We start from the raw sequence: 26,281 nt of genomic DNA on the forward strand, positions 1-26,281 counted from the left end.
TGATTATTCCACTCAATCCATGATTGAAACTCTTTGGCCTGTTCTCTTGCAACATCACTTGGGCGAGAATGGTGTATCTGTTGGTTATTATTACACTGGAATTAAAAGCTCACTTGTATGTCATGCTATCAGATTGACAAATATTGAAGTGGGCACTATCGGGCTATAATTACTTTTTCCTGCTCTTGGAACTTGGGCATGGACGCCATGCCCAAGTTCCAATAGCATGTAACTACTTTTCCCTGCTCTTGGTACTTGGCCACCAAGTTCCAAAAGCAGGGAAAAGTAGTTATATGCTATTGGAACTTGGGTTGGCGTCCATGCCCAAGTTCCAAGAGCAGGAAAAAGTAATTATAGCCTGATAGTACCCACTTCATTATTTGACTACTTTTTCCTCTGCCAAGTTCCAAGAGCAGGGAAAAGTAGTTTTATGCTATAAGAACTTGGGCATGACGTCCATGCCCAAGTTTCAAGAGCAGGAAAAAGTAAGTATATGCTATTGGAACTTGGGTGATGGCGTGCATACCCAAGTTCCAATAGCAGAGAAAAGTTGCACTGTTTTGATCGACTATTATATTTGTTTTAGAACAAAAATCATATAGAGGCGGGCACTAGAGAAATAAATATGGAGCAAACTTCCTATTTTGCCACATTTCCTCCGGTACCCATCTTAAAGAAGAAACCCAAAAGTCATAGACTCCTACTAACGAAGTGTCAATCTCGTGATTAAAAAAATAAAAAAGAAAAAAAATCATGGTACATACTACGTGGCCAAATAATTACACACCAAAAAAATTAGTCATTTAGCAAACCAATACACATCTAGATAAATCGATATATAGTTTCAAAAACATTGTGTTCCGGTACACGGTTAGATGATATATACTTAGTAAAATAGTCATTTAGCAACTCAATATATACCTTCAAGCAAATTGATACACAATTTCTAGATCATATTCACTAGTACATACTATATGACTGGTGATACATAGTCATCGACTTTTTGATACATACTGTAAGTTTATTTGATACATACCTAGCAGTGATTTAATACACACCTTCAGATAAATCGATACACAGTTTTTACAATATGCTTTTTACCAATATATACTATATGGTCAAATGATACACACTAAGCAAATTAATCATCTTGCTAACTAATACGCACCTCTAGGTAAATTGATACATAGTTTTCAGAATATAGTGTTCATCAGTACCGATACACGATTTCTTAGCTTTGTCTAATATAAAAAAATATATAAATATCATTCCTTAGATTTCATGGTGCAAAGATCCTAGGAAAAAAAAGAGAAATTTGGAGGAGAAAGAAACTAGGAAGGAGAAGGAAGACCTCACGGATGGGATAGACGGCTTGATAAGAAAAAAGATAGAGGCCGGACGAGAAAGAAAAAAATGTAGATGGTCTCTCTTTGTGGATGACCTCTTTCGGCGCGTGTAGCTTCCTTTTTTTAATTTTTTTTAAAATTATGGGATTGACGGACTTCATTAGTAGGAGTTCTATCATTATTGGATTTTTGGGTTTCCTCATTAAGATGGGCGCTAGAGGAAATGTGGCAAAATAGGAATCCTGCTCTATATGATATTCTATAGTGCCCACGCTATTTGATTTTTGTTCAATGCTTTGTGGTCAATGGATTTGGGCTGGCCTTTTAGAAGTTCCTCCGTTTACCTTGTTTATTGTGAAGGAAAGCTTGATAATTAATTAGAAGGGTAAACTTTTTAGTGCTGTAGTTGCTATTTTTTGGTTGTGTTCACTAAGGGCAGTCAATACTGTATTGCATCACAACAAATAATTTGACTTCGAACTTTGAACTGTTTTGAATAGAGTTGATTAACAGGAATGTTTAACCAATTTTTTTGTTTTGTAATGAAATAATTAGGAATCTGTTCCAGATTATTTCTTTTTTACCTCACAAATCAGAGTTTTGATGTGGGATTTCCCCCCCTTCTGGTGAAAATGTGGGATACAAAGCTATGTGTATTCATACATTTTGTTGTACAACCGGCATGCAAGTTAGGAATTCTCACATTTGTCTGTTATTTTCCCTCTGCATTTTCTCTGTTGATTTTTGTATTCCTTCTCTGATTTCAGCGAAGTTCTTTTGCTGATTTTAAACATTGTTGATATAAATAGGCTTGACATCATGGGCATCTTTGTCATCAGGAAGCCATAGTCTCTTCCCTTGCCATTCCTTCACAAAATTTTTAGTTTTGCTTTATCGATGAAAGACGCAAACAAAGATACAACAGTTTTTGTCATAAAACTAGGCAAATCCCCTAATGTGACTAACCTGACAAAAGCTTGCTCTTTTAAAGAGTTATTACAACACCAACGAAAGCTTGAGAGGATACCTTATAGCTACCTGCATGAAAGTAGCCGATAGTCTTGAGTTCGATCGTCACTTGAACATGTCCTTTATGGTCTGAAACCTGGCTCCTTTATCTGAGAATTTAGCGCCAGTATAGTAATCAAGGTAGTCCTTGAAGCGGTATCCACCAGGGTACAAGAGCTTTGGAGCCGGAGAAATTATCGCATTGGCTCCGGGGTTGTAGAACGTAGCGATGGATAGCCGGCTTCCGTCCTTGTCTGCGACGACGCGGTGCAGAATACTCTTGTATAAGCCATTGCTTATCACCTCCACCTGATCACCCAAGTTCACAAAGATCCTGTTGTCCTTCGCAGGCGTTATCGGCACCCACTTCCCATCCTTGAAGAACTCCAGGCCTGGGACCATGTCGTCCTGGAGCAGCAAGCTGATCCCGCCGGCGTCGGTGCGGGCACGAAGCCCCATCACTAGTTCCGGGTGGGGGCACTGAGGGTACTTGGCCACCTCCGCCCCCACGAAGGGCGGCGAGAATGCCTTCTTCAGGTAACACTTTTCCAAGCCAAGGTTCTCGCTCATTACTTCTGCAAGCCTCTCTGCAAGCTCGATCAGCTGCCTGATATAAACCTCCATTGCTTTGCTGCAATAATCAAAAGAAGGTGTCCTAATCGGAAGTTTATACATCACCGAGGCTTGAATTGCAGGACATGTAAATTTTTTTTGGAAGCTAACCGGAATTCTAAAACTAACCAGAACTCGATTTCATGGCCAGGAACGTCATTGACATCGTTGGATTCTGGCTGATGCCGAATGAAGTAGGTGCTCTGCCAGTCGACCTCCGACGCCTTGGTCAGAGGCCCCAGTTCTTTGGCCAACTCCGACTCATAGAAGCTTTGCTTCAAGAACTCCTCGTAGTGTGAGTTCACTAGTCGCTTGACCTTTTCCATCAGAGCCTTATTTATCCCATGGTTCTCAACCTGCAATGGCAATCACTAACGCGAGATCGGTGCTCAAGAGACTAAAATGAAAATAAACATCCAAAGAGACATAATGTTTCTGCTTACCCAAAAGAAGCCCCATTTCTCGCATGCCTCGTGGAGGAGCGACATCGTTTCCGTCCTCCTCTCTCCATCTAGCTCTCTAAGGTTTATAACTGGAATTGCCATATCCTCTAAAGCTGGCTCATTACTTAGACAACCCATTAGCAGTCCGCATTTATAGTGGCCATCAAGCACTCCAAGTCCACATAGAAGACAGGACCCAAGCAATAGAACGTGGCATGTTGGTCTGAATGTTATAGTTTTTATTATTAGGGCTCATTTGGTTCCTAGGAAGATTTTTTTTTCTTCACTAGAATGTTTTTTTTGCGAAAGCTGATGCCTAGGTATATGATATCCAGAAAAAGTGGCTTTTGCATGTCAGGTTGACCATAGAAAAATGGTACATTTCATAGCTTATATTTGGCGGAGTATCTATTTTTCTGAAAACAATATATAAAATATTTATCATGCCATTAATAAAGGAAAATACCTTATCTGGGATTCTATATAAAAGCTTAAGATAATTTTTGAGAAAAAATTCTCACAATTTCTAGCTGGTGAAAATTGGATTTTTTATATCCCATATAGCCTTTTTTTTTTAAATAAAATGGAGGAATCCTGTTTTTATAAAAAAGTTACTTTCTCCTATCTTTTCTTTGAAAACTCCAATTAAATATAAGGTATTTCTTCATTTTTCTGTTGACCATATTTTTTTTCTCTAAATTTTTATATATGCAAACCAAATGAGTCCTTAGATCCCACCCAATTAAGGCCAAGCTTATGCTTGGATTGATCCTTCCATGTTGGTGGTCATGGCTTTGTCTCAGTTTTAAATTCTGAAGAGAACGTGGCTACTTGGCCTCCGAACACAATCCACCATGGCTCCTACCGCTGGTTTCCCTTAGTTTGAGAGCAACTTGGCTAAGCGGGAGAAGGCCGATGAACCTCCTCTGCCTTCCGGTGGGCGCGCTTCCAAGCTCATCATCAACACTTATCCACACGACTCGAGAAGCGAGAAGGAGCTCCAAGTTCAGATGTAACGCAGATCTTTAGGTGGCATGCCGTGAATTCATTGGGCTGAAGGCACGGCAAGCGATTGTAGTGAGTGTCCTCCGTTCACCGTTCAGGTAGCAAGATAGTCCAAGCAATTCTTTTTTTTTTATTTTTGATAAAACGGTAGTTCACATCAAACGAGCTGAGTACAACTAGTAGTATTAAATCAAAGAAGGTAACCCAGTCAGCCACCCTATTCGCCTCCCGATGCACATGAGCAATCTGGATAGAAATGCAACCAGATACCAATCTTCGAATGTCTCTGAGTAATGGGTGGTCATCGCCCTGCCGCTCAGCTTGCCGGATCTACTCAATCACCATCGAAGAATCTTCCTCCACTCAAGCAATCCTTCCGGTTCACAGAATTGCATACTTTCAAAGGCTTGAGATATAATAGATCTAGCTGTTACTCCAACCCACAAACTTGATACCATACCCCCGGACCCAACCCGAAGCTGACAATGAGGTTAGTATCTGATTCAATGATTCATTCGAATTTTTGGATGGGTTTGAGGATTTTAAACCCAAACCCACCCGAACTCGACTTGAACCCTCACAATCCCTCTTTATTATACACATATATACATGCATGCATGCATATATATGTTATTAAATTAGCACCCTCAACATTGCTGCACAAAAGAGTTATAGGCCCTGTTTGGGGGAGCTGTTGGCAGTAGAGCTGTTGGAAGTAGAGCTGTTGGAAGTAGAGCTGTCTGAAGTAGAGCTGTTATAAAAAGCTGTTTGTTGTTTGGTAACCACATTCGTAAAGTGCTGTGGTACTTTGTTTTGTGTTTGGTAAACAAACTGAGAAAGTACTTTTATATGACAAAATTACCATAAAGGACATTGTATAGTATTATACAACACAACATAATAAAACATAACATAAATTAATACATAAATATACGATATAGTATAATATTATTGTAATACAAAATAATATTATGTTAATATAGCATAATAGTAATATAATTATTAGAGTAAATTAATATTTGGTAATATAACATAATATTAAATTATTTAACATAACATATTAATGTATTATGATATAATGTAATATATATTATATTTATAATATAATACAATAATAAAAGTATAAAATATTATAATTATTAGTATAAATTAATTTCTCATAATATAACATAATATTAAATTATTTAAAATAACATATTAATGTATTATAATGTAATGTAATATAATACAATATTTATAGTATAATACAATAATAAAGGTAAAAAATATTATAATTATTAGTATAAATTAATTTTCCATAATATAACATAATATTAAATTATTTAACATAACATATTAATGTATTATGATATAATATAATATGATATTATATTTATAGTATAATACAAAAATAAAGGTATAAAATATTATAATTATTAGTATAAATTAATTTTCCATAATATAACATAATATTAAATTATTTAACATAACATATTAATGTATTATGATATAATATAATATGATATTATATTTATAGTATAATTAAAATAAAGGTATAAACTATTATAATTATTAGTAAAAAATAATTTTCCATAATAATTTTTCATAATTTTTCTAAAATTAATTTTCTGCGGTCCAGGGGCACTTCTTCGTGGTCCACGCTCGAGGAGGACCTCAACGTGGGCCGCGAGGTTGATGATAAAAAAAAAACAATAGATTGATTTTGGAAGGTATAGAAAAGGATTAAATTTTTTTTTTCTAAAATGTGGTTCAAGAGATGCATACAAAAATTGAAAAGAAAAATACCTTTTCTTACGGAAGGGAGTCTGACGGCTTGGATTCTTGGCTCCAGCAGATTTTTAGGTTCATACAGGGATAAACTATGTAATTATGTTATTTTAATATGGGCATTTTTGTCAAAAATACAGTTCTCCGAAAAAGCTGAAACAGCTTCCTCCCAAAAGCTCCAAATTGGAGCTTCCTCCCAAAAGCTGTTTTCAGCTTCCCGCAAAAGCTGAAACAGCTTTTTGAAAAATTTACCAAACACAGTTTTTCATCTAAAAGTACTTTTGGAGGGCCAGAAAGTGCTTTCTGGCCCTCCAAAAGCTCCCCCAAACAGGGCCATAGATCGGTTAGATTTAGCTGCTGAAATCAACATCAATTAGGTTAGCAAATGAAAATCTGTTGGGATTCCATGATGACTTCTGTTATTTTTAACTAATCAACTTGTCCAAATTCACACCGATCGCAGTTATTGAGAACCTTCAGAATCTATCACAAGGTTAACATGTACATTCTAGATGTACCGACAATCCAACTGCATGGGCTTTCAGCAACACATTTTTTAGGATGTCAAAGTTTTGACAATTAATTAGTAGGAATCTACTATCTGTTACCTGCATAATTAGATTCCAAATTTTCTCGAGTCGTTGTATTTTTTTCCTGTGGAAATTCTCATTGGAGTTTTCATGCTTTAAACGGATGTATAATTTTTGTTTAAAGACTTCTCATAGAAATATGCAGTATCCCTTTTGAAACAGTCGAACAATTTAATCTCTCAATTGCATTATTTTCTGGAGGCTTGTTTTGCGGCTTACTGGCTTTCTTCCTGTATCGTGCAGTCTTTCCATTTCAGCATGGAGAACCCTTTGGCCAGAAGAAAGAAAACACCAAATTAAGGCCGTTCTTTCTCGTTGAATTAGCTTTAATATTAAAATTGGATATTGAAGGCATCAGAACCTTGGATCCAGGAGGCACCGGTGGCATGTCTTGCTTCAGGACATTTGGACCATAGCAAGTGACGACGTCGTCTTTCAGGCCAAGTATATTTATAGAAAGACTAATGGAGCCGTGGATTGGATGGCCTCATATGTGGCTGACCACAACTGAAAGCCCTGTGGGTTAGGAAGGAGAGATGTCTAGAGCACTCTGAGACTTGTTATTTTCTAACTTTTTTTGATATATTCATACTAAAATTGTATGAATTATCCGTTGCAATAATTTAAAAAAAAAACAGAACCTTCTTTGAGACATTTTTCTGCTTACCTAATTGGCACATCTTCCTTTTCACTCTCAGGCTTTTGGCATTCATTCAGTTTTAACTTAGCAGGTTCTGCCATTTGCTGTGGCTGGAGTTTTAAAAGATCTCGAACCTCCTCCTTTTAAGAGTTTATGTCATCATAGCCTAAGTATTGAAACTACGGCAATATAAGCAACTATTAGCCTGGTGATTGGGCTTTTTGTGATATATACTAATCAATGTGCTATATAAAGTAGGTATCTTGTCAACCTAGGGTGTGGCGGTCATGGCTTCACAATGCTACTCTTAAAGAATCCATCTATTGCAAAGTAGTTTCTGGGACTTCGATTTCTAAATGCTACCATATAGTGCATACCATAGTTTTCGATGGGAAATCCATACCATAGGCCATAGGTTACTGCATTGGTAAGATATATATTAAGGAAGATACTTACCCATAGGCCATGCGTGTTTGGCAGTTTCGTTCTGAAAAATATTTATGTTGTCTCATAGCAGTACTTGGTTTTGTTGGTTTTTTGCGATTTTCTTCGATTTCAATATCATGTTATGTAAACATTGTCTCGATCATACTACATGCCATGAAAATAGCTCGTCTAATTTTGGGTAATCAATTTCATGTTATGTAAACAATGTCTAGAACATACCACACGCCATGAAAATGTCTCGTCCGTAACCAACAATCATGGAACTTTCATATTCAGTTAGTCTATTTACACCAAGTAAGCTTTGAAACTTTTACATAGCACGGTAATAGCATCAAGTAATTGACTTATTTAGTGGAGAAAGATTTGAGATGATTAATAACGGGGAAGACTAGAGTTTAAACTCATATTATTAGAGAAGAAGACTCTTGGACATGCAAATAGAGAGAGAGAAAGGAAGAGTGAAGAAGAGGACGCTTCGGTTGGTATAATGTAAGATAATGTAATGAAAAGCTTTAATCGATGAATTACTTAAAACCCCTCAGTTATGGCTTGACATAAAGTCGGCGAAACTTTTTTTTTTTATTGTTAAAGTCGGCAAATGTTAGCTCACTGAATTTTACGTTGGCGTACGTCCGGGGGAAATTATTAGCTTGAACATGAAATCGGCAAAACTTGCCGACTAACTTTATATTTGGATGCGTCCGCCCGTCGGATCCGTAGCGTTCATTAGCTCTCTCGCTCTCGCGCCCTCTCTTTCCTGCGAGAATCTCAGAGGAGCGGTAGATCTGAAGATCCCCGAAGCCACTCCCATGGAGGTCGAGAAGCGGCGGAATCGGGAAGCCGGAGAGGAGGAGGCGGCCATCGTAGCCTCCGGCCTCCTCCCCCTCGTCGGCCCTTCTCAGCAACCCTACGTCTCCGAGCTTCTCTCCTTCACCCTCGATCGCCTCCATAAGGTCCATTCCCTCTCCCCCTTCGTCCTCGTCCTCTCTCTCTCTCTCTCTCTCTCTCTCTCTCTTTCTGGCATCGCCGATCTCGAATTACCCTAGATCTGCTAATGGATTTGCAGGAGCCGGAGCTTCTCCGCGTGGATGCCGAGCGCATTCGGAGACAGATGCAAGAAGTGGCCGTCAGTAATTACCGGGCCTTCGTCGCCGCGGCTGATGCCCTTTCCTTCATCCGGGAGAGGCTCACCGACTTCGACAAGCATCTGGAGTCCCTGGTACCGTTTAAAACTTCTCTTCGACCCCATCTTCTATTGATAGTAACCATTTTCCCTTTGCCGGTGGTAGATCTATTTAGCTTCCCGGCGGGCACTGTTTTTTCTTCTTTATTTTTCTTATTCTTGATTCAAGAACCGTTCTTGACACGGGTGTGGCCATCAATTAAACCCTTTCAAGAATTCGTGTCATTTTTGGAAGAGAAACTGCATACTGAAATGGAGAAACTTAAAAAGAGAGGGCTTTCTCTTTGAGGTTAATAATGCTATGTATGCACCAAAATTTTATTAAAATCATGAAAATAGGGTATTTCTGTATAATATATAGATACCGACACCAAGGAGCACACTGCCAGTAGAAGCGTGCATAAACTGTGCATGAATTGTGCTTAAAATTTCCTTCTAAATAAAAGCAGGGTGGCTTTATCACCTCCCTTTTCATCAAAAAAAAAGTGCTTAAATAACAAGCTAGTTCAAACTGGAACTGTTATAGAATTGAAAATTTAATTTCCCTAAGCAACATGTTATCAATCTTTGTTTCCCTATACTTCAAATTGCATTTACTGTAGAAAAAATTAAAGTGTCATTTGTACCTCCAATGACTACGCTGTAATTATATAGTTATGTGATAGTTACAAGAGATTGTACCCCAAAGAAGCACTTTTAATCAGATCTTGACAGTTGCTATCTACTTGTCGCAGGTAACGGATATTCCAAGTCTTACGTCTGGTTGTACTGAGTTTGTTGAATCTGCACAGCAAATTTTGGAGGAGAGAAAGCTCAACCAGACATTACTTGCCAATCATAGTACTTTGCTTGACCTGCTCGAAATTCCACAGCTAATGGATACGTATGTGCTTGATTTTCTAAACCTCAATAGGCTATTAAAATGCTAAATGAGGTCTTACGACACATATTTTGAGTTGGCTTTTGAAATTCTCATGATTCTGCTTTCGATGATACCTAGAGAATAATTATGGACTGTAAATATCATCAAGTGCACCTTTGCATCTTTCCTTGCCTTCATTGTTGGATACCACATATTGTTCCCTGAAGGCTCTTTCTTCAGCATATGGGGATTTTTAAGAAAAGAAAAATATTATTATAGGGTTTAGGGTTTTGGGTCTTGCCTATGTTACTAATTGGTCAGGATTTTCTTCGTTCTTTTTTTCCTTTTTTATTTTGCTTGCCAGAATGTTCTACTTACATAGTTTCTCCTTTTAAGTTTGTTAAATATTTTTTAATATATATTGTCATGACTATTGCAATATGGCATGGATGACATTCACTGAAATTTCACATGAATTTTGGCAAACTGGCAGTCCAATATCGAATTGGTTCTATGGTTGCTTGGCAATGGTTAAGGAAGTGTATGCATTGTCTAAAGGAGGCTAATTTGAAATCGAATCTTGTTATGCTTGCATAATAGCTTTTATTCTTGTATTGTTCTCTAGAATAAGAAAGGATACCTGGTGTCTATTCCCCCTCTCGATAATGGGGATCTAAATTTGTATGGCCAATCCGAGATAACTGGTCCAAGGTTCTGCATATTGTGGTTTATTAAATTTCCTTCATTCTTATCATTGACAGTTCACCTTCTATTGAATCTTTTGATCAACGCTTTATGTTGTTTTGTAAGAAATAAGCTATATAAAGTACGATATTTATGGAAATAGTTGATGGTTGGTAGCCTTCTGAGAAGATTTAAGTTAGTAAATAAGTGATGTTACCCTGTGTGAGAGACCAACGAAAAGTTCTCTTCATTTTCAGTAAACTGTTTGCTTTGTTTTATTTTCGTGTCATGCCATGATCTTGGTACATGCACTTTCATGATGTTTATGTGCATTTCCTATTCTCATGTGCAAAACACATGATTTAGGACTAGTAGTTTTCTACCTTTGGTGTTTTGCTGTTCTTTTGTTTTAGTATTTATGGGGGCATTCTTTTTCCTTTTCTTTTTTCTCTTATTTACTTATTAGAAAACATCGTGCTTGCAGGATGTAGTTCTGGCAGATGATTTTCATCATCTAATTACTGGATCCATTTTGATCTAGATTACCGCAATATATTGTTTCCTTAGGTGTTTATCTTTATATACTTATGAAAATGAAATAGTTCCTTTTCTTTGTCTAGTCAAGCCTCATTAAGAATTCTACTTATAAAACCAATCCAATGTTGCTTCACAGATGTATTAGGAATGGTAATTATGATGAGGCCCTTGATTTAGAAGCTTTTGTTCACAAACTATCGAAGATGCATGCTGAGTAAGTCCTTTGTGTCTATTGAGGCCGAGTGCCTGCTTTTTGCATTTTTATAATAGAACTGTTTCCAATATTTTGTTTATCTATAGATGCCATGATAATAGTTAGCATTTGATACTTGGAATCAAGGTTACCTGTCATTCAGGCACTGGCTGCAGAAGTCAGGAAGACAACACAGTCTCTACTATCTCAGCTTCTTCAGAAACTTCGATCTAATGTTCAGGTAGCCTATAAAGCATGTTGAAAGGCTTCCTTATGGATACCTACGATAACAAGTTCTCTTCTTATATTCTACTTGAGATCATTGTTTTGAAGAACTTAAGTGGACTCCAATAGATATAGCTGAACTTATCTTGATGGCGTGCAGTTGCCAGAGTGCCTTCGTGTTGTTGCACATTTGCGGCGTATGGGAGTATTCAGTGAATCTGAATTGCGTTTACAGGTGCATTCACTGTTCGATCTTTTTTGTGTTTTCAGTTATTCCAGCAAAAAAAAAAATCCTTACAAACTAAATTAGAGCTATGGCATCTTTAGCTAATTTAATTGTATCATTGTTTACGTTCAACCACAGAGTCTGGTGGAAGGATAATGTCTTTTTAATGTTCTTGGCAGATCACTGCCATGTATCTGGGTTTCTGATGATTTTTAGAGAATCGGAGCTTGAAAGATGTAAAAATACAATCTATAATGATTAACAATTTTTTAATCTTCTGACCTCAGTTAAATGATGGGACTGTTGAGTTTAGATTAGGATGATAACCAATCATTGACAATCACAAATGCTTTTAAAAAACTAAAGTAACCATAGACTATACGAAAGAACAGATATGAGATTTTCTGCACATTTATTTGTCTTTCATCTGTTACTTAACCATCTCTTTTGTGGACAGTTCTTAAGATGTAGAGAGGCATGGCTTTCAGGCATTCTTGATGATTTGGACCAGAGGAATGTTTATGAATATTTGAAAGGAATGATAAATTGCCACAGGATGCATCTATTTGATGTGGTTAATCAATACAGAGCAATATTCAGCAATGATAAATCTAGGAATGAGGAGAATTATGATGGTGGACTTCTTTTTAGTTGGGCTATGCATCAAATTGAAAATCACCTTAGCACTCTGGAGGCCATGCTTCCCAAGATCACTGATGGTGGATCGCTGTCAAATATACTTGATCAGTGCATGGTGAGAATTTTTCTATACCTTTATTTACACCACCACATGACTTCTGGACTGCATGAAACACAGCCATTTATATTATTGTGCAAGAGTACCTTTAATTTCCACATGTGGAGGTAGTTATCATTGCCTTTGCTGTAGATTTAGTGGTGATAGTCAAGTTGGTGTGTTATCAACAGTATTGTGCAATGGGTCTTGGCTTGGTTGGATTGGATTTCCGAGGCTTGCTTCCACCAATTTTTGAAGAGTAAATGAACATTTCGGTTTTGTTCCTAACAATTCATCAGATTACTTTTGGTATTTTGTTGATTAAATTTTAGGGCTGACATTGTCTTGTCATCTCCAGTGCAGTTCTCAACTTATTTTCAAAGAATATGAGCACAGCGGTTGAAAATTTTCAGGTATGCATGCACCTTGACAGATTTCATTCATGAAGTGTTGATTATTCATTAATCGTGGTTAATGGTTCTTCTATTTCTTTTTATCAACCAGCCCAGTGGCAGACCTTATCCCTTTTCATCTATTTACCCAAATTGAAGCCCTTATTGTTGTTATCAGGGCTTTTCAGATCTTTATCACCCATGCCTTCTACTATCTTGGTTGGTCCTCCGCTACTTTAAAACCTACTTGTGCAATTCCAGCAGTTTGTATTACACACTTCAATCTCCAACCTTTCTGGATTTACGAATCAAACACTGGAATCTGTTCAACTTTTATCTTCATATTGTGCCTAAACTCTCTTTATTGCCCAACATTTCAACTTGGGCAAAACTTCAGGCGCTTGTGGTATTATCATACGATTCTTTTTTGATTCTCAAAGGTGTTCAATGATCCAATGACACTGCAGAAGCACTGTTACACTTCTACTATGTTGCACTCCATTTAAATTCTTCTGTTTATCTCCATTACTTTGTCTGCAATTGTATTGAATACATTTCTGATCTTTATTCTTTTATTAATATTTCAAAAATAGAAATTTTATCATATTGAAGCATTTGTTACCCATCACTTTTAACGGAGCTTCACGTTCATTTTCATGCCCACTAGAAATGTGCTTTGTATGGTTTATCGGTATCTGCATCCTTATCTCCATGGTCTCTTTCCATAATCCCTATTTAGCACATCTTACTAATCAACACCATAACATCTGGTCCAAGTGTAATCTCATTTATGACCAAAGATAGGATATTTTTTTTTTAAGGTTGAGCTTTTGTGGAGACTGTCCTGGCTACTTTTAACAATAGTCTTGTTGTTGCTCTGTAGTTATCCTTACTAATCTCAATAATTGCATTCTGCCTTTTGTAGATATATGTAAACAATCTCCATAGCTTAAGACCCCCCATCCTTCCTTCCAGAAACTAGAAGGGGGGTGTGGGGGGTGCAGTTTGTTGACCTTCTAGCAGAATCCGGCCTGGCTTTGGATATTGCTATCATTTTTAATATATCTTCTATCCAATTCAATGAGGGAATGCGAGCATATGACTTACATCTTCATTTCAAGATTAAAATTTCTTGTTAATAAATTTTTTAATTCCTAGAATAGTCAGAGTAATTCAGCAGATATAGAATTTTTATCTTTACAGAATTCATTTGTTATTGTAATTTTGACCTTTGCCTTTGTTAGGTTGTCTTAGATTCACATCGTTGGGTTCCCTTGCCATCTGTTGGCTTCACAACCAATGGAGCAATTGATGAAAGCCATGATGATGTGAATCCACCTTCTATTTTAATGGAGCATCCACCTATTGCTGTGTTTGTTAATGGTAAGTACTCACTTTTTACATATGATTCTGCTTGGTCCACAGTTAATTCTGTTCTCTTGTTAAATGTCGTGCTCTATGCTAGTATTGAAGAAATCTAATGGTATTGTCTAAGTGGTGTCAATTGGTATAATGACACTAAGCATCTGAAGTATTTTATGGGATAGATTCGAGAGGAAGTGCTTGGGTAATCATATTCCTACTGGGTAACATATCATTTTACAATAGACTATTTTATAGTAGATGCTGTCAATACTGGTCTCGGTTGTGGATGGAAAAGGTGGAGGGTTGATATTAAGTTGACAACCAGTAGCATAAAACATGTTAAATTATAAAACATCAAGATAAGCCAACCCCAAATGGTTGGCAAAAGGCTTAATGGCTATGGATTTGGTTATGTAAACTAAAAAAAAAGGTGACACATTTGAACATTTATATCAAAATAAAATTTGCATCCAAACTGTGTCTTATTCCCACATACTAGACTTCTTAAACATAAATGGAGAATCTGAAATATGCACATACATATCAGCAGTCAAACTTGTAAAGTAAATCAAATAAGAATATATAGTATGGAGTCAAATCAGGTTAGAATAATATGCTGGTTTAAAACTGCAATCTTTGATGTAGGGGCAATTTGAAAGAATGGTAGGTCTCTGCTTTAAGGAAGAACATAGTGGTTTAGTATGGTGGTTGAAAGGCAGAGTGGATGTGATGCTGATGTGATGGAGAGGCAAGGATGCAGGGGTGGAGGGTGAACGAGAAAGTTGTGTGTCTTGTGTCACTGATAGAAAATCATCAAACAGCAGTGTTGGGTGTAGTCATGGTGTGGGGTGGTTGCATCACCAAGACCTGGGTGCTTAGTTGATAAGCAAATAAATTTTGCATATAGACTTAACTAGGAGACAATACAGGTATGGTGGTGAAAAAATAGAGGGATTTAGGTGCAGTAGGGATGACAATAATTAAAAAATACTCCAGTTTATGCATACATGCAATTTTGAGTATCTCATCCACCCTTCCTGCCTCAGCCACAATGTCAGATTCATCCCAAAAATCTGTGGGTTTTCGAAGATTATGAATTGTAATCAAATTACAAACTGATGCACTTGTTGACTGATCTATGTTACAATTACGAACTGATCTTATATGACTGCTATTAGAATATCTTTTGCCTTTTGATTTCTCTCTATGCTTTCTTCTGGCAAATATTGTGAAACAGGATGCTGTACTTTTATATTTCATACAAGAAATTACTCATACATAGGCTAACCTAAGAGAGTGTAATGTGGAAGCTTTTATTAGGACAAAGGTCAAAATTTGTTTTTTGTGAAACTAATATTAATTGCTTGATTACTTATACCCTAATTACTGACTGTCTAGCCTATTTGCTAGGGAAATTGTATTCATCCATCTCAACAAGCCATTGTTGGGGTAGATCAAACCATCTGCTCTGGAAGTGAATCTCCATCAACTTTTTCACTACTTCTCCTAGGGATAAACATGAATATGTTACACATAAAAACATTACTTTTTTCTTGAGTTGACAATCAGCATATCTCTCTGCTGCCACATGATATGGTGGAGGAGTTTCATCCCATTTCATCATGTGATGGGGTTGTTTTAGTTGCACATGTTAACTGTCTGGCCTCAATTTTGGAGGGTTCTGATCTGATTATAATTTGGCCAACTTTCTGTAGGCTTTGCACCATGTATAATGCTACCATGACCATGTACATTTAGTATTCATATGAAAACTAATGCCTTAAAACCAAGCGGACATGAAGATTAATGGCTCAGAAAGGGTGGCAAAAAGTTATTAGAGAATTGTTTAACATGTCATTACCTGTACTCTAAGTTCTTAATACAATAAAACTAAATGTGGACGCAAAAGTGCTCCCATTAGACTGTTGTACAAAGACAGAAAATTTCCCTCGAATTAGATGTGTGTCAATCATTTATGTACAGGGCATCTTGTGGTTGTCTTTGTCATGGACAAAACTAGAAAAAATTACATTAAATTTATCTGTAATTTTTTAGTTTATCTTGCAGTTAATCTATAATTTAAATTTAAGCTGAATTATTTGCTGTTTGATTTAGAGATTTCATGGCTCAAACGTTCTTCCATTTATTTTCCCTTATGCAGGTGTGTCAGCAGCTATGAATGAATTACGACCCTGTGCCCCGGTGAGTCTAAAACATGTTCTGGCTCAGGAGGTTGTCAAGGGACTGCAGGCTGTTTCCGACTCTCTAGTTAGATACAACGCCATTCGGGTGCTCCGTGGGAATGAGTCTAATCTTTTCCTTTCACTCTGTCAAGTATTCATCGAGGTTAGCTGACCTTTAACTTGATTTAATATCCCCCAGCTCATGACCAGTTTCTTATTCTTTTAATTTCTTTTCTTTTTTCTTTATGGACTTTATAGGTTGCATGTCCTTATTGTGCAACTTGCTTCGGTCGCTGTTATCTTAATGGAGCAACCTTGATCATAGAATGTAGGAGTATTTTTGATGGTGTCAGCCAACTTTTGGCAATCTCCCCTGTTAAAGGACTTAAAAACTCCGCAGAGAATACAAAAGTGAAGCAAACAACTGAAAATGTAGATGCTTTGGTGGTTGATAATGGACCCGCTGATAGCGAAGAATCTGGGGTTGCTAATACAGATCAAAGTGGCATTGGGTCTGTTCAGACAGAAATGCAAACCAGTGCATAAAAGGTTCCTGTTTGATCTGCTAATATCTGGATAAAGCTGGGAAGTTCTGCAATTATGCTGTTTTCCATGTTTTTCCCTTCTGCACTTCTTCAACGGGGATTCAGAATATACTATTAAAGATTGGTGCAGCATTTTTTCTAAACTCAGTTTTGTATGCACTTGGCATGATTGACATCAGCGAGGTTCATTGTTATTTAGTCAAGTCAGCATTATGGACCTGGCCCTCGAGATTTTCGTTATCAATGCAAAGCTTCCATAGACTCGCCCGCACTGTAGCCCAGAATTTTACAGGCTTCTTTTTCTGCGATCAATTTGTCATTTATTTGTTATAAATGCGAGCTTTTTCTAGCATACTACAGTAGTGCATTGTGATCTTATTTGATATCAGTGTACATTTTCGGAATGTAAATCAAATGAAATTCAAAGTATATCATCAAAAACTACCCTCTTGATAATATTGTAATCGTCGATCGATTGAATGTTTAAGAAAACAAGGATGTTCTTAGCATCTAATTGTATTCTGTGCTTTTGGTACATCCAGACCAGATCCAAGGTATGGTGGAAGGATGGGGATTGGACAGTGAGCTGTAGATTCCCAGGGAAACAATCTAGGGATTCAATAGATACCTTTCAGAATTCGAGGGTGGATAAAATTCAGTAATTATGTCAACGTTTTCAGCTTCTTGTGCGGTTGTGAAACATGATTGGTTTCCTCAGGATTCAAATATTTTTCAGTACAGAACAAGTCGATCAGGGAGCATCTGGTTGTCCGTCTTCAGTAATCACTGCTGCTAGAGCCCGATCAATCTTACCCGTTTGAAACGTGGAGGACCATCTACGATCTACGCCTTGCGTGGAGATTTGTCACGCCCGGTGGGGCTGTATCATCGATCGTCGGTGGTTATCTTTTTTTTTTTATCTCCCAACAGTAACCTGTGCATTACTAATATTTATTTCTTCTGGGCAGTCAACATTGATTAAGCTAGCAGGTGCTACGGTTCCCGTGGAACTTCTTTAAGCGCTCGGTTCGGCCGTGCTGGGCCTAAAGTTGTCTCCATGGACACAAAGCTGGATCTGTTCTTAAAGCAATCCGGTGGAGTCGGCACCATGAACGACCATTCTTGTCTGCGCCAACCCTAACTGGTTTGAAGAATAAGAGAGATGAACGACACCTTAGATGCTGCTCGTGATTTGAGCCTTACAAGCTGAAGTGGATCAGAATTACGTAGGGGCTGGACGTTGTGGGTCCCAATTACGACGAAGCCGTTCGTGCGTGGAGGCAAAGGTGGCGTAGACAACCGTGTGCATCTAGGAGCGTTCGTACGAGTTGAGATTCTCCGAGACGCGTGTTCTGTGGAGGGCTGTATGGTCCTTAGAGACGGATTGCTGTTGCTCATCCTTAAAATAGAGCGAGTTGCAGTGAATGCTGAACACGGAGTCGAGAGAGCATGCAAGTTTTGCATCGCAGAGAGTAATACATTTCCTTGATCTTCGCCATGTCATCATAATCGGCGAGTCGCGAGGGTAGGATCGGTCTACTGTAGTTACACCTCAAACAACGCAAATCATCGGTCCCGTTGGCGTCATGGTGAGGGGGGCGGGGCCGGACAGCCTCAACATCGGTGGCAGGACAAGGAGCGCACGGATTCCGCGCCGCGGTCAAAGGGCCAAAGCCCCATAAAAACCGGAGCCTCCGTTGGGGTGCAAGGCGTGTTTGGGCAAATTTGTTGGCGTGGTCTCTCCCCTTGGCCCGAACGCCGGAAAGGGGAGGAAGAGGAAGAGGAAGAGGAGGAGGAGGGGAAAGAGGAGAAGCAACGAGGTCATTCCCTTTCTCCTTCTCTCCATTGCTTCCGTCCATCCATCCCTCGTTCATATCAGGTTTCCAAAAATGCACATGATGGCGCTCTCGCATCCGCCACCGCAGCCGATGCACCCAGCTCATGCAACGGCCGATGACAGCAACCGGCCCCCCACGTCGGCCCCGTTGACGGCGGTGGCCGTCGACAAGGACAAGAGCAGCCAGCAGGCGGTGAGATGGGCCGTCGACCATCTCTCCGTCAGCAACCACGCCATCATTCTCATTCACGTCAAGTGCAAGAACGTCCAGCACCGTAGGTACCCTTCCCTCATATCTGGTCATCGCTGGAACGTGATGCATACGTTCATGGATGGACACTGCCACAATGCTTTGATATTTATAGATATGATTGCTGAGTTCTCATATTTATGCGCACGCAATCTTTGGGCATCTGAAATCGTATCGATATACGCTGGCAAAATTTATGAATTCTTCATCGGCATTCATTCTTCCACGCACTATGCCATCCTATTGATCGTTTCTATCATCATCTTTCATCAGTTTGATTGTTGTTGTTGTAAATTGTTGTAGATGGATTTGCTATGAGCGAAACCACCTCCGAGGCAAACCGAGAGCAGATGGAAGCTGATGTGCAACAACTGTTTATTCCCTTCAAGGGATTTTGTGCTCGCAAAGGGGTAGGTCTTCGATCTCTGCCATGACATCAATCCAACTGTCGCCATTATTATTGCAAAATAATGTGGTTTTGTAAAATTTTCTTCTCTAAAAGCTTGGATTAGTTCTCGTGGAAAAAATATGCACAATCAACATGTTGCAAGTGTCCAATTGTTTCATTTCTCATACTTCCATGCTTGATTTAATATTTGATGGAGAAAAACTTTGTTAAGGAGAAAATTGGGATTCAATGCATCCACTTTATTCTAATATGTGCTTCACTCAAAAAGAAAAAATCACTTGCTACCAAAAAAAAAAGTAAAAGAAAAAGGGAAAAATCACTAGCTTATCATCGTGGTATGAGTACGGCTATGAAGAAAAAGAATTTCCAGTTGTCCCGCTATGAAGAAAAAGAATTTCCAGTTTATTTTCGTATTTGTTATTCCTTGCTCTACTTTTTCAGAGCAGAACTTAGTAAATATCTGATGCCTATGTACTACAGAGCACTTTGAGGGCAAAAGCATCAAATAAAACAGGAAAAATTTTATTTCAGATTAGATTTCTTTGGTTCAATTTCAGATTAGTTGAGTATGTTAGGCCTGAGCTGAATGTATTGAGAAACAACTAACAAACCAATGTTTTATATTATTGGAGTACCCATAGTACCTTGATTCGGCTAAGTAGAAGCAAAGACATCTTTCCTGTCTTTGTTAGGTGAATGTTATGTACATGTTGATTCCTATCAATGAACTGGTAGGGGTCAGCCAAAACCCCCTCCCTGACATGAATGAATCACTTAAAAATAAATTTAAAAAAAAAAAAACATTTGTAGGAATGATCTCGCATGAATTGCTCTTGCTTGTCTTCAGGTGCAGATGAAGGAGGTGGTCTTGGAAGACGTCGATGTCTCAAAGGCAATCATTGACTATATCACTGCGAACCACATCCACAATATTGTTGTTGGTAACTCCAATAGAAATGCGATCACCAAGTAAGTTTCTCTCATATGCTTGTGTGAAATCAATTGCACTCTGTGAAACTCTAAATGTAAGTAAAGTTGTTGTTCCACTGCAGAAAATTCAGGAATCCTGATGTGCCCACTAACTTAATTAAATCAGTGCCAGAGTTTTGTTCCGTGTACGTCATATCCAAAGGGAAGCCAGTAACAGTCAGATCAGCAAAAGCAAATCCTGCACCCTCACATCTTAGGCAACCATCAAACCCGGGTAGTTTGCATTACCATCCTGACCATGATGATGCTGTCAAGTAAGTCCATATGGAACTGATTGTTACCCCGACTTTTCAAATAATGATGTTTTCACTATATTGTTGAAATGAAATGTTTTGATGCTGCGTATGTTCTTTGTTCTTAATGCAAAGTATCAGAATAATTTCAAAATTGTTGAGATTGTTTTTATCAAGGTATGCGATACCGTGCCGAACCAGACAATGCGGGACATACTATACTATAGCGGCACTAAACCGGTATATGGTACGGGAGCGTACCGACACTCAGTACGCCGAACTAGCCCCCCTACCAGATGTGCTGACACAGTAATTAGGTGGTACTGCTATGAGACTCGGTACCGACACGGCATATCTTGGTTTTCATAATTTGTCATTGAATATAGATAACACTTGCATGCAAGTGGAGAAGGAGTTTTTGTAAGATTTCTTTACAAGAGATTTTTTTTCTCAGTACTATATTCTGATGCTAGTTGATGTTGATTTTTCAAATTCCTAAATCCTTTTTTGAGATATTGATGTAAGAACCAGACATCAATGCCCAGAACAATGTGCATTTTCTAGGCAGAGGAAGTTAAAATTTACGTTTTTGACATTAATATCTCTTTTTTGACTCAAAAAATCTATTCATTTCAGGTATCAAACTTATGATAAAATTAGAACCAAACAGAGTTATACTCTGCGTATCAATCATCCGTTCTGAATAGAGATATATTCCATGTATTCATTTATTTGAGTATCCATTATTATATACCTGAAAAAGAATCCTTTCTCAAAATACAAACTATTTCGTGAAATGCATGAGAATTGGGTTGTGCTGTACATAACAGAAAATCAGATGGCAAACCACAATATTTGACTAATGAAGAGGTGCAATATGTTAATTTCTCGTAACCACATATTACATATACTGTATAGATTTGTGACTTTTCTTCAATATTCCTGTCTATGTGAACTCATATTTAACAATCTATTCATCTCTCTACATTAGTGACCATTATGACGTAAAATGTGTAACTTCAGTTTACCTTCCTTCAATTCACTTAATGCTAGTCTCGAGCCTTTTACAACTATTAAAATATGGAGCAAACTGTATCGGACAGAACATGAACTGTCTTGTGTGCTGATCAGAAGGAACTGCGAGGTTCTGATAATAATTCCTCCAGAATTTCTTTAACCAGTGTCTGAAGTGTTCCATAGTCCATAGAGTAGATAAATGCTCATTTTGGTGTTTAATTACATTAACTGATCTCTCATCAAACTTGACCAACATAAAAGTATGGAAGATTTTTTTTACTGGAACAAGTCACTTACAATTGTTTATATATGTGCTTTGACAAACAACTTCAGAACACCATTCACGAGGGCGAGTTATAGAGGGTCACTTCCACCACCAGGCCCATCAGCTGTGCCAGAGAGAAGGTCTTTTGAGAAGAACACTGATTTTATGAGAGCACCTGCATGGCCCCTCTCGGGCGCCAGGACGGCACCTGTGCACACGTTGCTTGAGTTCACTGAGCCCTCTCACCGCCCGCCAAGGCCCTCCAGCAGCTCCCGCGAGTCCTGGGCAGAAGATATGGATTTCCATGGAAGCGTGGCTTCCCAATCCATGGACTTTAGTGACTCTATAGATCTCTCTTCTAACTTGTCTGATAGCCCCAGAGGACCCTACTCTCCTAACTCAAGTGTAAGTACTTCAACTATAATTGAGTTCGAGTGCTTTGATGCTTTCGGCATCTTTCTTCGATGTATAAGTGAGTTACTTCTTGTTATTGTCAATTCAGCGAGACTTGGAGGCTGAAATGAGAAGGCTGAGGCTTGAGCTGAAGCAGACCATGGACATGTACAGCAATGCCTGCAAAGAAGCAATCTCAGCTAAACAGAAGGTTTGATCGAACAATCTATGAGTTCCCATTGAACAAATTCTCTTCACCTCACAAATGTGGGACGACCAAAACAGAAATTTAATGCAAACTTAGAAAGCCTACTGCTAATACCCTGACATCTATTTGGCGCAAGAAAAGGTCTAATGATAATGCTCCAAATGAATAAATTTCGGATGAACAATTTTCTGTATTTATCAGAAATGGGACTTAAAGGAGGAAGCAAGGAAGCTGCTGCAACAAATAGAGAAATCTAGGGTTGATATCTTTGACATAACTCATGATCTTAATAACTAATGTGGAACTACCAAGAAGAGAAAGCTAATGAAAAAAATTTATATGTAAGGTATATGGGGTTAGTAAACAGAGAAGCTAGTTGCAAGAAAAGAAAGCTTGCTGCTGAGTCTGATACTCCAAATGAATCTCGACACATTTACTTACAACCTGTGTGAATTCTGGAGCACAAAGGTGAGATCAAACGATTATAACCTAAGTTTGCTATGAACAATTTTCTATTTTTAACGGTAATGGGACTAAAAGGAGGAAGCCGATGCAAGAATAGAAAACCTAGAGCTAACATTTCAGATGAATCTTGATAAGGGCTAGCTACAGTCCACCTGGTTTTCTTAAGTATCAGTTTTCTGTTTTATAGGCCAAAGAGCTTCACCAATGGAAGATGGAAGAGGTCCGAAAGTTTGAGGAAGCAAGGCATGCAGAAGAGGCGGCCCTTGCGCTTGCCGAAATGGAGAAAGCGAAGGCCAAAGTGGCCCTTGAAGCAGCTGAGGCAGCGCAGAGGATTGCGAAGCTGGAGGCACAGAAGAGGCTGAATGCAGAGATGAAGGCCAAACACGAAGCGGAGGAGAAGATGAAGGTGCTGGATGCTCTGGCCCAAAATGACGTCCGTTACAGGAAGTACAGTATCGAAGAAATCGAGATTGCCACTGATTACTTCTCGGAGAACCTGAAGATTGGTGAAGGTGGATATGGTCCCGTCTACAGAGCCTCTCTGGATCATACCCCGGTTGCTATAAAGGTTTTAAGACCAGATGCAGCCCAGGGAAGGAGACAATTCCAGCAAGAGGTAGCTCCGACGCATGTGGTGATATTTTCGAAAACTATAACTGATAAAAAAGAAAAGAAGAGATCATCATGCCTTACCATCAAGGATCTGGCTTCATATATAAATCCTTCTTCATATTTCATGAATCGTCTCTCCATCATTTTATTCCTCTCTGAAATTCTTTCTTTCAGCACACCTTAATTATGACGTCCATCTCGACTCTTGTTTCTCATATACTTAATACTTGCTATGTTTGATGATCCTACTCTTATACTGCATGCATTATTAAATCCTATTCATTCTTCTTAATTATGATGCAACGCTGACCAATGCGTGCAGGTTGAGGTGCTGAGCTGCATCAGGCATCCCAACATGGTGCTGCTCCTGGGTGCGTGCCCCGAATACGGCTGCCTGGTCTACGAGTACATGGACAGCGGGAGCTTGGAGGACCGGCTATTCCGGCGAGGCAGCACTCCTCCCATCCCATGGAGCGTGCGGTTCAAGATCGCCGCGGAGATAGCAACCGGGCTGCTCTTCCTGCACCAGACCAAGCCGGAGCCCCTCGTTCACCGCGACCTCAAGCCCGCCAACATCCTTCTAGACCGCAACTACGTGAGCAAGATCAGCGACGTCGGCCTCGCGAGGCTCGTCCCCCCGTCCGTGGCTGACAGCGTGACCCAGTACCGGATGACGTCCACCGCCGGCACCTTCTGCTACATCGACCCGGAGTACCAGCAGACCGGGATGCTCGGGATCAAGTCCGACATATACTCGCTCGGCGTCATGCTCCTCCAGATCATCACCGCAAAGCCTCCCATGGGCCTCAGCCACCATGTCGACAAGTCCATCGAGAGGGGAACCTTCCAGGAGATGCTCGACCCCACCGTCCCGGACTGGCCCGTCGAGGAGGCCCTCGGCTTCGCCAAGCTTGCGCTCAAGTGCGTGGAGCTCAGGAGGAAGGACCGCCCTGATCTCGGCACCGTCATCTTGCCCGAGCTCAACCGGCTCAGGAACCTCGGACATGCTTACGAAGCAGCCAGTCATGGCTCTGCCGCCAGTTTCGCCGGCGGCAGCGCCAGTCTCTGCAATTACACCACTCCGCAAGCCCAAGCACGATCGACGATCGATCAGGTTAATATATAATATAAGTCATATGACTCAAGTCACAATTTATCCAGATATTGATCATTACTTATGGTATCGTTCTATGTTTTACGTTTTGATGAATATTCAGGAGAAGGTTGCGACTGCTTCAGGCGTGGGCACGCCATGGAGGTCGATGATGGACACGCTGGAGAGCTGACGCGATGGGATGCCGGTTGAGCCGAGAAAAAAAAATATGGATGAGGAGGCTGAAGCACAAGGAACGAGGAATTAAGATTGGGTTGTAGCAATGCGATGGATGATGTTTCGGTGAGATGTGGGGATCAATGTGTCGTAGAATTTAATATATTGCATGCTGTTGTTTTTGTTTCCTCGACTTACGTTGAAGGAAATGAAAATGTTGCATTGTGACAGCCTCGAGACTCAGAACGATTATATATGCACAAGCCATCCATTCTTGTTTCTAGGTGGAATTAGTAGAAAAGTTGTTGGTAAATAGCTGGATGGATCCTCCCACAATTTTTTTTTAATAATGTAAGCACGAATACATCCAATAAAATCAAAAAATATAAGTAATATACGATAAACAATCCTTTTTAAAAAAGAATATTAGTTGCTCTAAGATTTTCTGCCTACTGCCTCATTTGCCGGACCACATGCAGGTTAGCAGCATCACATACTGCAAAGTTTTGCAAAATAAATTTTGAGATCTTATAAAATATATGATTGTGCGTCCGAGGGTGCCAGGACAGCCAGCCTTGCTAGCTGCTTGCTGATCGCTGTATAAAAAAAATAACATGAAGCTGAATATGAGTAGATGTTGTTGGTCGAAAGCATCTTTCATTTATAATGGAATAAATGGTCTTACTCAGTGTGTCATTTTTTTTTTAATGTACATATTAAGAGTTCCGGCAAAGATCTCAAAACTTGGATGCTCAAACCCCAACCTCGAAAGAATGCATGGAGCCATTATCAGAAAAGAGACGGGCACATTGTAATAATTGGACATGCAATAATTGCTCTCGTTTTGGAACAAGCTATGACCATTATTATTATTATGACCATTTAAATTAGGAGCACATGGCTTGTTATCATTAGGGCTGGAAGTGGGCTCGGGCCGGCCCGAAGCCCATCGGGTCGGGCCGCTCGCGGGCCGGGCTATGGGCTAGGGCCAATGCATTTCGGGCCGGGCTCGGGCTGAATAATTAAGCCCATTTCTATTTCGGGCCGGGCTCGGGTATCTCATTGGCCCGGCCCGGGCCCGACCCAAGCCCGGGCCCGAACGCGGCCCGTCCAAGCCCGAGCCCGTATCACTGATACGGTATCAGCAATTTGCCCTAAGCCCCTAAAGGAAAACCTAAAGGCTTGAAAGTTGAATCGCGACTCGCTCCGTCGGCCGTCGCTCGTCACCATTTTCGACCCGAGGGATTTGCAGAGGCGGCGCGGACGAGCGGTGGAGGCGACGAGGCGCGGCGCGTGGAGCGGTGCAGGCGACGAGGCGTGGTCCGCTCGTCCACTCTTCCATT

General features: G+C 39.5%; 3 protein-coding genes and 1 long non-coding RNA gene across 6 annotated transcripts; 3 read left to right on the forward strand and 1 right to left on the reverse strand.

Moving 5' to 3' along the window:
- Positions 1–2,199: 2,199 nt before the first annotated feature.
- On the reverse strand, positions 2,200–3,596 carry LOC103720320 (1-aminocyclopropane-1-carboxylate oxidase 1-like). Of its 2 annotated transcripts, none has more exons than XM_039131265.3 (3): positions 3,410–3,596; positions 3,096–3,322; positions 2,200–3,009 (listed from the first exon to the last, which is right to left on the reverse strand). In XM_039131265.3, the coding sequence occupies exons 1-3, from the start codon at positions 3,545–3,547 to the stop codon at positions 2,421–2,423; spliced, it is 954 nt and encodes a 317-aa protein (XP_038987193.3). In that variant the 5' UTR covers positions 3,548–3,596; the 3' UTR covers positions 2,200–2,420. The 2 variants fall into 2 exon arrangements, with proteins under 2 accessions (XP_038987193.3, XP_038987194.3); XM_039131266.3 differs by having other exon boundaries at positions 2,200–2,985; positions 3,410–3,589.
- Positions 2,750–4,512, forward strand: LOC113463620 (uncharacterized). Its single transcript, XR_015969127.2, has 3 exons — positions 2,750–2,891; positions 3,118–3,261; positions 4,213–4,512. It is a non-coding gene; the product is annotated as an uncharacterized LOC113463620 (long non-coding RNA).
- A 3,930-nt stretch (positions 4,513–8,442) lies between these two features.
- Positions 8,443–17,430, forward strand: LOC103720330 (conserved oligomeric Golgi complex subunit 8). Its single transcript, XM_008809978.6, has 12 exons — positions 8,443–8,811; positions 8,925–9,077; positions 9,776–9,924; positions 11,261–11,338; positions 11,465–11,558; positions 11,703–11,777; positions 12,226–12,522; positions 12,696–12,763; positions 12,863–12,917; positions 14,141–14,279; positions 16,423–16,607; positions 16,703–17,430. The coding sequence occupies exons 1-12, from the start codon at positions 8,554–8,556 to the stop codon at positions 16,988–16,990; spliced, it is 1,839 nt and encodes a 612-aa protein (XP_008808200.4). The 5' UTR covers positions 8,443–8,553; the 3' UTR covers positions 16,991–17,430.
- A 1,066-nt stretch (positions 17,431–18,496) lies between these two features.
- On the forward strand, positions 18,497–25,239 carry LOC103720337 (kinase with adenine nucleotide alpha hydrolases-like domain-containing protein). Of its 2 annotated transcripts, none has more exons than XM_008809992.5 (9): positions 18,497–19,101; positions 19,380–19,486; positions 20,333–20,454; positions 20,538–20,729; positions 22,059–22,395; positions 22,493–22,594; positions 23,244–23,672; positions 23,991–24,782; positions 24,886–25,239. In XM_008809992.5, the coding sequence occupies exons 1-9, from the start codon at positions 18,879–18,881 to the stop codon at positions 24,952–24,954; spliced, it is 2,373 nt and encodes a 790-aa protein (XP_008808214.4). In that variant the 5' UTR covers positions 18,497–18,878; the 3' UTR covers positions 24,955–25,239. The 2 variants fall into 2 exon arrangements, with proteins under 2 accessions (XP_008808214.4, XP_089781749.1); XM_089925623.1 differs by having other exon boundaries at positions 18,997–19,105.
- Positions 25,240–26,281: the final 1,042 nt, after the last annotated feature.

This window comes from Phoenix dactylifera, chromosome 9 (assembly GCF_051530095.1).
Source record: "Phoenix dactylifera cultivar Ajwa chromosome 9, Ajwa_hap1_PhDact_Kaust_v1.1, whole genome shotgun sequence".
In the NCBI taxonomy this organism is placed as follows: domain Eukaryota; kingdom Viridiplantae; phylum Streptophyta; class Magnoliopsida; order Arecales; family Arecaceae; genus Phoenix; species Phoenix dactylifera.